Source organism: Ptychodera flava, chromosome 18 (assembly GCF_041260155.1).
Source record: "Ptychodera flava strain L36383 chromosome 18, AS_Pfla_20210202, whole genome shotgun sequence".
NCBI classification, from domain to species: domain Eukaryota; kingdom Metazoa; phylum Hemichordata; class Enteropneusta; family Ptychoderidae; genus Ptychodera; species Ptychodera flava.
In genome coordinates this window covers 25,474,972-25,487,337 of record NC_091945.1, presented here as the reverse complement: position 1 = coordinate 25,487,337, position 12,366 = coordinate 25,474,972, and the positions used below count along the sequence as shown (strand labels likewise).

At 35.1% G+C, this 12,366-nt stretch overlaps 1 protein-coding gene across 1 annotated transcript in view; it reads left to right on the top strand.

The window, feature by feature from the left end:
• LOC139117245 (heat shock cognate 71 kDa protein-like) overlaps positions 1-12,366 on the top strand; it is a 58,913-nt gene that overhangs the window by 28,730 nt on the left and 17,817 nt on the right. The window contains exons 5-7 of the mRNA XM_070680191.1: positions 1,636-1,913; positions 8,866-9,146; positions 11,002-11,240. Coding sequence (XP_070536292.1) covers positions 1,636-1,913; positions 8,866-9,146; positions 11,002-11,240 — 798 coding nt within the window. The remainder of the gene's footprint in view (positions 1-1,635; positions 1,914-8,865; positions 9,147-11,001; positions 11,241-12,366) is intronic.

Genomic DNA, 12,366 nt, shown 5'->3' with positions numbered 1-12,366 from the left:
GTGTGTTTTTGAATTTTGACACAGGCTCATCATTGCAATGCTAGTGTCAGCCACAAAATTCATCATTCAGTTGTATTTTTCGGCGCGCCCTTCGGGCGCGTAACTTTAATAATCAGTCATATTTTTCAGCACGCACAACTTTAACATATCAAGCATACATACATCAGAGATATCTGTATGTTCAATATTTTTCAGCGTGCTCTTCAAGCTCATTACTTTAATATATCATACATCTTTCAGCATGCCCTTCAGGTGCATGACTTTAATATACAAGGCATATATATCAGAGATATCAGGATGTTTCATATTTTTTGGCGCGCCCTTCGGGCGTCATACTTTCAGAGATATCTTGATGTTTGCTAAGTGAAAGTGTACCATTATGAAATCTGCATTTCATATGAAAAGGATGACAAATTCCTGATACTTTTCTGTTCTCTCTGTGAGAATTCAGTATGAGAAAGCAACATGCACAAATATTTCACAATGTATATTTGATACAGTGACTTATTTTAGAGATAGAAAAATGACAAGATATCTTTCCTTCTCATTGATGCAATTATTTTCCTTTGTTTCATAGGTTTTATGTAGAAAGATGCTTTTTATGAACAAAATAACAGTTAAAAAAGGCAGTTTTTGTCATTATTAGCTGTGCTTTTATGGTTTCAATGTTACACGATAAAAGGTCCTCTCAGACACTGTACACATCAGATTTGGCTAAAAAGCTCTCTATGGCTCCTCAGTAGATTTAATTGGATGGTTGGCAAGTCTTAACACCCATCAAAGTTTTTGATTCACTGCTTTTTCCTCTTTGATATTAATGATTGACATCCATTTCTGTACAACAGTTCAGGACATCTGGTTAAGCAGAGAAAGTGTGAAATACATTCACAGCTCATTCAAAATACAGCTCATTCAAAATGTACTGTATTTAAACTTTAAGATTGACACTTTGAAATTCCTATCTTACAACTGACATGTCAACAATTTCACTAAAACATAGAATGACTATTTAAAATATAAATATATGTAAAATGTAAAATATAATATATATATATATATATATATATATATATATATATATATATATATATATATATATATATATATATAATTTATGTCCATCTTTTGTTTTACCTTTGTCGCGCCCGGGGGGTCACCCTGTTTTAGAAATTTGGAATGGGGGGGTCACCCTGTTTTCAAAATTTGGAATAGGGGGGGGGGTCAGCAACTTTTTGACGTCGGCAAAAAATAATCCACCGGCCCCCCCAGGCCGAAGAAACTGACCAGTCCCTTAGAGTACTGTGCGAAAGTTGATGAAACCTGCTACATATAAAGACATAACAGATATCTGATTGTTCTGTGAAGCGTACTGCTATTAATGAACCTATTGTAAAACACGTGAGCACAGTCAGTTCACATCTGGTTTTTGATTTTGAAAGAGTCGAGAACGATTTAAAGTTTGCTTGAGAAAAGTTTGAGTAAGATTTTAAGTACTTCAATTTTGAGCATGAACTATGTTAACTCTGAGAGTTCATCGATGTACTCAATTGATGTATATAATTTGCCTAGGAAATTAAACAACACTGCCTTATGCTTTTAAGAGAAACTGATAAATCATACTGCTATACAAAACAGTTTGGCGCTGAGCGAAACGTCCTAGTCTTTGACCTTGGCGGTGGCACTTTTGGTGTATCTATTTTGACCATTGAGGACGGCATCTTTGAAGTCAAGTCCACGGCTGGTGACAATCACTTGGGAGGTGAAGACTTTGACAGTCGGATGGTCAACCACTTTGTGAATGAGTTCAAACGCAAACACAAGAAGGATATCACTGGAAGTAAGCGTGCACTAAGACGTCTTAGAACTGCTTGTGAACGAGCAAAGAGGACACTGTCATCTTCAACTCAAGCAAGGTTAGTACATGTATTTTCCTCCGTACAGCAAACAACAGTTGCACATGTTTTTTGGGTTTTGAACATTTTAGATATTCTGAATTTTTTCATGGTGCAGATCAATGATTGCGATAAAAATCACTTGTACTTTAAAAAATAGTGGAATAATATCATAGAAGGCAAAGACAATTCTTACAATCTAGGCAATGAGAACTAAAATTTAGTATTCTCAAATTTACCAAAGTGTTTTCAGATAATTTTAACAATAATTTACAGCTTTCCATCAAATCTACTCTAAACCAGGAAAATAGCCAAAGGTGATTTTCTTGACATTGTTTGTTCAAAACTTTGCACGATGACCCCTATTTGACAATTAGCTTGTAGAATAAATGTTATAAAATCATAATTTTATTACATTTTTAAAACTGTGCTATTGAGCTGCTCTATTATACTGTAACAATTTTTTCATCTTTTGAAATAAACCATACTTGGATTTGAAGTTTCTCTCTGCTTGTATGTATTTGCAAACATCAATAATAGTGTGTGTGTTATGGAAGTTGAGAGAGTATATAACATTTAACAAGTGGGAGTTTGAGAATAATACTTTAAATTTCATTTTAGTTGTTATAAACGTAAAGAGAAATCTTGCTCTTGATCTCTCACACTCATCAATTGACTTTCCAAACTTTTATTTTGAAATCCCTGAACTGTTAAGGGTTGGCATTTGAAATCCCTGAACTGTTTGTCAGGCCAGTTGAGGGTTGGCATTTGAAATCCCTTATCCGTTGGTGTGACCAGTTGAGGGTTGGCATTTGAAATCCCTGAACTGGGTTGGTCTGACCAGTTGAGAGTTGGCATTTGAAATCCCTTATCTGTTGGTGTGACCAGTTGAGGGTTGGCATTTGAAATCCCTTATCTGTTGGTGTGACCAGTTGAGGGTTGGCATTTGAAATCCCTGAACTGTTTGTTAGACCAGTTAAGGGTTGGCATTTGAAATCCCTTATCTGTTTGTTAGACCAGTTGAGGGTTGGCATTTGAAATCCCTGAACTGTTTGTTAGACCAGTTGAGGGTTGGCATTTGAAATCCCTGAACGGCTCAGTCACAATCAGGGTGCTCTAGAGTGTTTCTCTTTTGTCAAAATTTCATCTTATGGACACATATCTGAATTCACAAAGCTTAAGGTTTGGTACATATTTGCTTGAAAAGTTGTGAACCAAACTTTCTCAGTATTTCCATGGCAACCAGTTCTTTATTGTGTTGACACATCGTCACGGACACTACAAAATATTATGAGTTGATGGAGAAATAATATAGTAGACTATACAACATTTGTATAAATATTCTTTTTAAAAGTTTAACCAGAAAATATATACATCTGTTGTAGAAAATAAGGTGAATGTATCCGGATTTTACCCAGCTTTGCATGATTTCCTGCAAAATGATTTGTTACGAAAAAAAAGAATTTTTCATTTTTTTCTCCCCATGAGCTTATGATTCCTCTAGTTTACAGATTTGCCCTTTAGTACATTTAAATTATTTTTTACTGCAATTGTTGAAGTCTTTAGAAAGCATTAATAGTATTTGTAGCAAAATTTTGCTAATTTTTTGTTAGTTTTCTAGTCATTTTTGTAGTATGGTAAAAGCGTCACGGACACTACACATTCAGGAATATGTGTGTGAAATAAACTATTGTTTATTGTTTATTATTAAGGAAGTTTGACATAAAGAATATTTGTAGTACTGGTATTTTTCAATAACCAGACAATTTTATCAGAAATACAACACTGAATGCGAAAATTCTTGAGATAACTGGTATGTAGATAATGATAACTGGTAAGTAGAAAATGCTAAACAATACAAAACTGTCCTATTAATACTATAAAGTGAACAATAAATGGTTTACTGAACATTTGGTTTCCAACATATTATTGTGATCTGTATTTCAGTAGCGTCACGGACACTACACATTTGAATACTTAAAGGGTCAACTATTTTACCAGTTTTAACAGACGATATTAAACACAAATTCTCTATATCAGAAGTCTAATTAAAGTCATGAAGAGTATAATATAATACTCTCTTGCCACTCATAGTGATATTTGTAGGTGACTTGAGTATTTTAAGTATTTGGTCAGCATCTATTGTGTATAAGGGGGAAAGAGGTTGCAAATCTGACTATTTTTGGTGGTACTGCAGTAGTTTGGGCTCCATTACGGATCTTTGTCAATAGTGATGTATATACGGGGAGGATTTATGTCCCATAATGTTATTTTTCTCTTTTATCCCCTTGTTTGCATTATAAGGTTGTATTATTTGTGTTTGATAAAATTTCAGTCTTGTGTTGTTTGTTTGTTTATGGAAAGCTATGGCGAGACATAGTCGGATCAAGCATGTAGTGTCTTTTGAATGCTGTGATCCTGTGTCAGATATTTTGATTTTTATATGCTTGTTCTTGTTGTTGTTTTCATGTGTTATTGGCTTAAAAATAAAGCCAATATTTGCATATTTTTATCTTGTGTTGAGATTTTTTTGTGAATTTTGTTTTTGACAAGTGTGTCTTATATGTTTTTGTTTCCTTTGTAAGCTGTTATTGGGGGTTCAGGGAAAAGGGTTTTTAATGATTCGTCCTTTTCAAGTTCCTCCCAATTTTTTGCAAGACTTTCTTTCAAGTCTTTTGTTTTAATTTATGGCCTATATGTTGTTGTGAAGATTAGATTATTTGTTGTTTCCTTCTTTATTTTTCTTGTACTTTTTGTTGAGTTCATTCCTGTGTTTGATTTCTGTTGTAATTCTAGTTATTTCTTTTTCCGTGTATTCTCTTAAATTAATTTGCTTGTAAAGAAATCAACTATCTCCTTGAAGTCGTTTGGGTCATTGGATGTACAGAAGTATCTGAGAATTTCACCTTCAATTAGTCCTTTAAATTTTGAATTGGGTAATATGATTCTCTGTCCAGGTATTGGAATGTTCCAATTAGTTTTGTGTGAGTTTTAATATCCAAAATATTTTGTTGGTTGTGCCTTGGGCCCTTCAAAATTTTGACGTCGAGAAATGTTATTTTTTTCTAGTGATTTCTTAACTGTAAATTTAAATGTGGGTGCATTTTGTTTATTCTATAGCTAAACTCTGCCAGTTGGTTTTGTGTTCCAGTAAAAATTATGAAAATGTCATTTCTGAATCTTTTCCAAAAGTGAATCACATTTTCGTATTCAGAGATGATTTCCATTTCCAGTTTATGAAATGCAATCATGGCAATCCCCAGCAATGCATTTCAGCCCATTAAACAGCCACATATTTGGCGGTAGAATTCATTGTTGAATAGCCCAAAGACTTGAAAGAAAGTCTTGCAAAATACTGGCAGGAACTTGAAAAGGACGAAACATTAAAAATCCTTTTCCCAAACCACCCAATAATAACCCACAAAAAGAAACAAGAACATAAAAGACACACTTGTCAAAAGAAAGTTCACAAAAAGAGACAAAACGTTAACAATAATCTCAACACAAAATAAAAATATAGAAATATTGATGTTATTTGAAGCCAATAACACCTGAAAACATCAACAAGTATAACAAAAACAACAAAATATCTGACCCAACAACTTAGGAAAGACACTGAACTTTGCGACTGAGGAGAAACCACACACTTGGGTTCCCAAACAGATTTCAGGATCACAGCATTCAATAGACACCACATGATAGATCCGACTATGTCTCACCATAGCTTTCCCTTAACAACCAACTCACGACTGAAATTTCATCAAACACTAATAATACAGCCTTATAATGCAAACAAAGTTTTAAAACAGAAAAGTAATTTGAAGGGACATAAACCCTCCCCTTATATGCATCACTGTTGACAGAGATCTGTACTGGGGCTAACACTACTGCAGCATCATCATAAATAGTCAGATTTGCAACCACTTTCCCCCTTATATAATTCAAAAACACATTTTCTTTTGTTTTTAAAAGGATTTATTATGGTCTATGAAGTTTACTTCAGATGTCAGGTGAATTTAAATGTAAATGCAGTAAAAACTGGTTAACCACTTGTTAGGTGTAGTGTCCGTGACATGAAGCCTGTTGCAAATGGAAAGTGGTTTAATGTGAAAGTAACTAAGTTTATTCAGTGTTATGCCTTAATTTCACTATAAATAACATTTCTATCTTAAAGTTATATTGGGAAATAACTGATAACACTATTTGTGTTCCTTTTTTTAAACCCCTATACCGTTATTTCATATGACAGTTTTTTTAACATTACAATCTTAAAAGGTAGAAAAAACATCTTTCACTGGTTTAATATATTTCATTTGATGTCTTACTCAAAAATTAAGTTACTCTTTTATAAAAATGTAATTTCAGCTGGTAAACAATAGAATTACCAGCTTAAATCACTGTAACAAGTAATGTATGGATTTGGTGTAACGGACACTACGGCTGTCACGGACACTACATTTGGCCCCTTTTTGATAAACTGAAACAATACAAGTGGTAAATGGATTATATTATAACACATAAGGAAGGCAAACAGGGCCACTTTGGCTAATGACATCAGATCTCTACTATCTCAATATGGCTGAAAGTTATGAGGGTGTCACGGACACTACAAAATTTTGGGACAAAAAATGTGGGCAACTATCATGATTTGTCATTCATAATCAATACGTTGACTCTATAAACATTTAGTACCAACTAATCACAGTTGGTCTTCCAATCAAATAGATGTTTTAGAAAACATTCTAGGGTAATGTTTTCCAAGTGATAATAGAGAGATAAATCAATGCTGTTGTCAAAATATAAAAAGCATAACGACACAAAAATTTCACTTGTTATCACGCCATTTCCATTCAAATCCATGTCTTCAGATGAAATAACTTGCAAAAGAAAGAAGGAATGCTATATGACACTTTAAATATTCTGAATAATCGAAATAAATATTCTAACAAGTCAAAAAGTGAGTTTACAAAATGTGTTTTTTCAGATGAAACAGCGTAACGCCCATTTTGACCCATTTTTAGGGTACTTTTTTCACTGCTCAGCTCAAAATTATCACAAAAACTCCATTTTTTGGATGGGGTCTGTTTGGTTCTACTAGTTGTTTCATATTAAGAACAATGTTTCATGAATTTTGCTCAACATTTTTTTTATATTAGAGCGTAACATGTCGAAATCTGTCTAGAGCACCCTGATTGTGACTGACCCGTGAACTTTTGGTCTGACCAGTTGAGGGTTGGTATTTGAAATCCCTGAACTTGGTTGGTACTTACATCTTACTGATGCTGGGTGAGGTTTTTTCCATGTATATCAGACATATTGTAATTATTACTTAGAGATTGTAGGCCAGATAACATGTGAAAATATGACCAAAGCCGTGAATTTGGCGGATGAAGTGGCAAAGCGAAAATATTGACGTTCTCTGTCAGTGCCGCAAAACTTTTTTTTCATTGTTTTTTTTTTTTACAAAAATAGCTAATTAGTCTTCTTTGTTTGCAAAGGAAATGCCATTTCAAGTTTTATCCGAGTCAAAACAGAGACCAGTTATTTTTTCTTGACAATATAAAATTTTCCGTGATAAAGACTAGAAATCCTTAAATGTTTAAAATCCAAAAAACATGTGCAAGGGTTAAACACAAGTGTGTACACACAAACTTGCCCATTATACTACTCTAGCTAGTCATATAGGTTTGATATCCATGTTACATGTCATCAATAATGGTGAAATATTTTCTTTCAGCCGTTTTTACTTTCCAGTGTTAAGTGTCGGTTTTAACGAATGTTCATAATGTTTGGGGATGTCGCTGGTCTTCAGTGTTCACTTTGCCGTCCTTTTTTGTTTCAACCATAAGCTAAACTGGAATGCTTCATGGATCAATTTTCTGTAAATTAACACTGTTGAATGCTGATAAACACCACCTGCTCTGAAAAATGCTTCCTGTTTGCTTTGTCAGATTTTGTCCGTAGAAAATAAGGTGATTTTCAAGAGAAAATTCACAACTGAGAATAATCATAGCTTGAACGATCGCGATTAGAAGCCTTCTTTGATTATTTTACAGGAGTGCTTAACAACAATCTATCGGCATACCAATGGGTACAAATTGTGCACCCCTTCTTGCAGACTTATTTCTGTATTCATATGAAGCAGAGTTCCTACAATTTCTCTACAAAGCAGGGTCTAAAAAACTTGCAAGGTGTTTTAACAACACGCACAGATATATCGATGATCTGATTAGTCTAGACAATCCAGACATATCAAATTACTTACATCATATTTACCCTGATGAGTTGGAAATCAAAGAAACAACAGAAGGTAGGAACTCTGCTTCATATCTTGATCTGTTCCTACAAGTGGGTACTAATGGGCTACACACTAAGCTGTATAACAAAAGGGATTATTTCGATTTTGAAATCATAAATTATCCCCACTTGTCATGTAATATTCCATCTGCACCTGCTTATGGTGTGTACGTGTCTCAACTTCTCAGGTATTGTAGGGCTTGTGATTCCTACGCTGATTTTCAACTGAGACACAGCTCATTGGCATCAAAATTACTGAGACAAGGATACACAACAAAAAGACTCGTTAGGACTTTCAAAAAGTTCTACGGTCGATATGACGATATTGTGGCCAAATATGACACCTCGGTCACTCAAATGATTAACGACAGCATTCCCGGCTTTGACTTATTACAGTGATTCATATCCTGTATCTTTTCATACAATATTTAGACAATTTTGGGACCAATCCTGACGGGTGTAGCATGCTAGCAGGGTACGCTTACCCATTCCGGACACCTGGTACCACCACTAATTATCAGTGGTTCAGGATGGTCCTACTTAAATTTGTAAATCACAATTGCCTCATGGACCTGGTTATATATTACCTTGAATTGAAATGATTATTGGACCAGTTTAATGTCATATTACCTTTGATTCCAAACTTACTAATTTGCGATTTCTTTTTGCCATCCAGCATCGAAATCGATTCACTATTTGAAGGAATTGATTTCTACACCTCAATCACTCGTGCCCGTTTTGAAGAACAAAATGCAGACCTGTTCCGTAGTACTCTTCAAACAGTCGAGAAAGCTCTACGAGATTCCAAGCTAGACAAGTCAAACATCCATGACCTTGTACTTGTGGGCGGCTCTACTCGTATCCCTAAAATTCAGAAGATCTTGCAAGATTTCTTCAATGGCAAGGAATTGGATACAAAGAGCGTCAACCCTGACGAAGCTGTTGCGTATGGTGCAGGCATGTAAATTTCATGATATTAAGTACTTACCGACAAGACGTACCTAAATTGTGATTGTGTCCAGTTCACTTTGCAGTAAGGAGGCTATTATGCAGAGGGTGCGAATCATCTCCTCTACCGGCAATAACCCCTTGTACTTGTTGCAAATCCTTCTTAGCTCTGCTGTCAACGATGCAGAATTTATCAGATAAGTGGATTCTCAGACATTGTCCGTAGGTTACCTTTCGTCCATTATCCGTCAATATTCATCTTATTCTCTGAGAATGCTAACTCCATGATTGCAGTTTGTTGGTATTAGGGATGATTTAATCAAGAGTCATTCAAATTGAGGCAAAATTTGCATGTTTCTATTTTTGAGTATTTTTTCCAATTTTTGTAAAAAATCCCCTTCTCTGAAGCTGTCGAAATGATGTGACATGGCATACAAAGGTTGCTAGGGGTGACTGTAGGCAGACAGGGTCCTTCAAATCATGTTGTTATTTGCGTGTTTGTCTTTTGGGGGCAATTTTCCCCAATTTTTGTGAAAAAATCTTCTCTGGAACCCTTATCTGAAACATTTTAACGGGCTTCTTTGGATTGACTTAAATAAGGTTTGTTCAAATCATATTAGAATTTAGAGCTTAAAAAATACAGAATCAGATTTTTCCGCTTTTAAGTAAATGTTGTCCTTGAATTTGACTCAAATCATCACCTTTCTCACTGGGTTGTATGACAAGAGAGATGATTCCAACTTTACTATCAATTTTCCGCACATTGACAGCAACATTCGACTGTCAACCTTCTAAGTTGTACAAATTTCCCTGTTTGTTCGTTAATCTAGAGCAAGTAGTTCATATGGTGATTTCCAGGAGAGACACAGCCAACTTGCTTGCAAGCTTGTAAGTCAGGGTTACCAAAAAAAGGCTTTTTTTCTAAATTCAAGTGTCACTTTTTGGCGTGCATCATGAACTGATATATAAGTATGATGTACAATTTAAATAAATGATCACTAATGGCATTGGTAGCATTTATTTGTAGAAAAAGACCACTTCCTATTTTGACTTAAAGATTGATATATGGAGGTGCCACTTGACAGTATTATACCGCTTGTCTTTACCGCAGAGCCGTACATTTTTCTTCTACTGATTTGATTTTGTTGTGTGTACTGGTACTTGTTCGTTTAATATCTGTGCTGTCCTTTTTATCTTTGTCGTATCGAGTTTGTCACTATGGTAATTTTGACGTAGATTGTGGCTTAGTACGATTGCTTTGATTTCCATATTTGTATTTTTAGACATTTTTTTCTTGTTTTAGGTCAAACTTCTGATTCTCTAATATGTGATATGAAGGTCCGTAATGATTTACATCAGTTTTGTAAAAAAGGAATTAATCCGCAAACCTAATTGCTGTTTTGATCGAAAAATTCCAAAAATTATAAAAGTTCTTTAAATTTCTTCATCCAATTGCTTTTGTATGCATGTTCGAAGGGATCACCCGATTCAGATTTGTCAAATTATGATGAAACGTTTATATTTTTATTGATATTTTGCCATTTTTGGTCAAACAAAACGTTTTTCTATACAGTTGAGCTATGGTTAATTGTTATTACTTATACAAAGTGCGTTAGTAGTCGCAGCCGGTAGTGATGTATGTTAATGATTACAGACGGGACTTTCCTATCCATATGTCCCACGTCATCAGTATTCTCTTAATTGACAAACCAGCCTCACTTCTTATACGGATTATCTTAAATATCACAGGGGAGCTATACTGGCCACTAGCTAGGTCATTTGTTGTGTACAATTTAGAGATCAAACTTTCATCGGAGCATCGTAAATCTTACAAAACTTTTATATTTTGTCCAATGTATTTTAGCTGTCCAGGCTGCAATTCTCTCTGGAGACAAATCGGAAGAAATATCTGACCTTTTACTTCTGGACGTGGCTCCTCTGTCCCTTGGTATCGAGACTGCCGGTGGTGTGATGACAGCCTTGATTAAACGTAACACAAGTATCCCGACAAAGCAGACGCAGGTATTTACTACCTACTCCGACAACGCACAAGGTGTCATTATCCAGGTCTATGAAGGAGAACGTGCAATGACGAAAGACAATGTAGGTATCCGGTCTACACAACTTGCCTTAGAGGTAGTATGAATTTAGGGTGCGTTCACAAAACACGTGAAGGGGCTAGAGGAATTCAGGGAGATGGGATTTGAAAGCTTGACTATGCCTACGGGGACTGAATATTTTTAGGTTCCCTTTGAAATTCGTTTCTTCGCTTCGATAAAGTGTGTATGTGCGATGTATGATAGTGAGCATGCGTGCGTGAGTGCTTCACGAACTCTACAACGTGTTGTGCGGTCTCAGTCAGAAAAATGTAACAACTTAGCTGGCTATTGAACCACTCTTTTTTGGGAGTGGAGATTTAGCCGAGCGGGTCTGTCTGTGGCCTCTCAGCTAGGCGACTGATGCCGTATGTTGTGGGTTCGAATCCGATTGAAAACTATCCGTATACTTTTAACACTTTCAGATGCTAAGACTTGGTAGGTAAGTCAATGAAAAATGGATAACATTTGATATCATCCAATTGTTCTAATTATTAAACAAAAGCTAGAACCATTTTGTCATATTTCATGACTTTGATCTCAAAAAAAATCTAAATGTATATGCTTTTTCATAAAAAGACAAACAAACAAGTGGGCCTAGTGATGGGGCAAAAGCTGCTACTGTTGATTGATATTGATGAATTTTTTCAATATTTCTATGCAATATACAAAGCCTGTGTACATAAATATGTATTGGGTGATAATTTAATTAGAGTCGAGACTGAAAGTCATTTGTCAATTATACAAAGGCACGGTATATATACACAGGCTGTGTTGGCAAGCTGTATACTGGACAGCTCAACATCCTATAGGGAGAAGAACAAATACGCAGTTGTATAAACTGAACAAAAATGTTGTAAAAATTATCAAAGTTAATACAGCTAATGACTACGGGCAGTGTTACTATCAGGTACTGCCCTGCTACTGCAGTGTCACTGTAACTGCATACCTGAGCAGTGATATAGATAGCTCTGATTCTGATAGGATTAAAAACGAATTTGACATTTTGAAATGACAGTGAAACATACTGGTACACAAGATCAGGCCAGAGAGCAACATATGGAAAATCAGGAGATTTGAAAGTTATCAGTGATTTTCTAGAATATGAGTATCATCAAATAAACACGATTGAA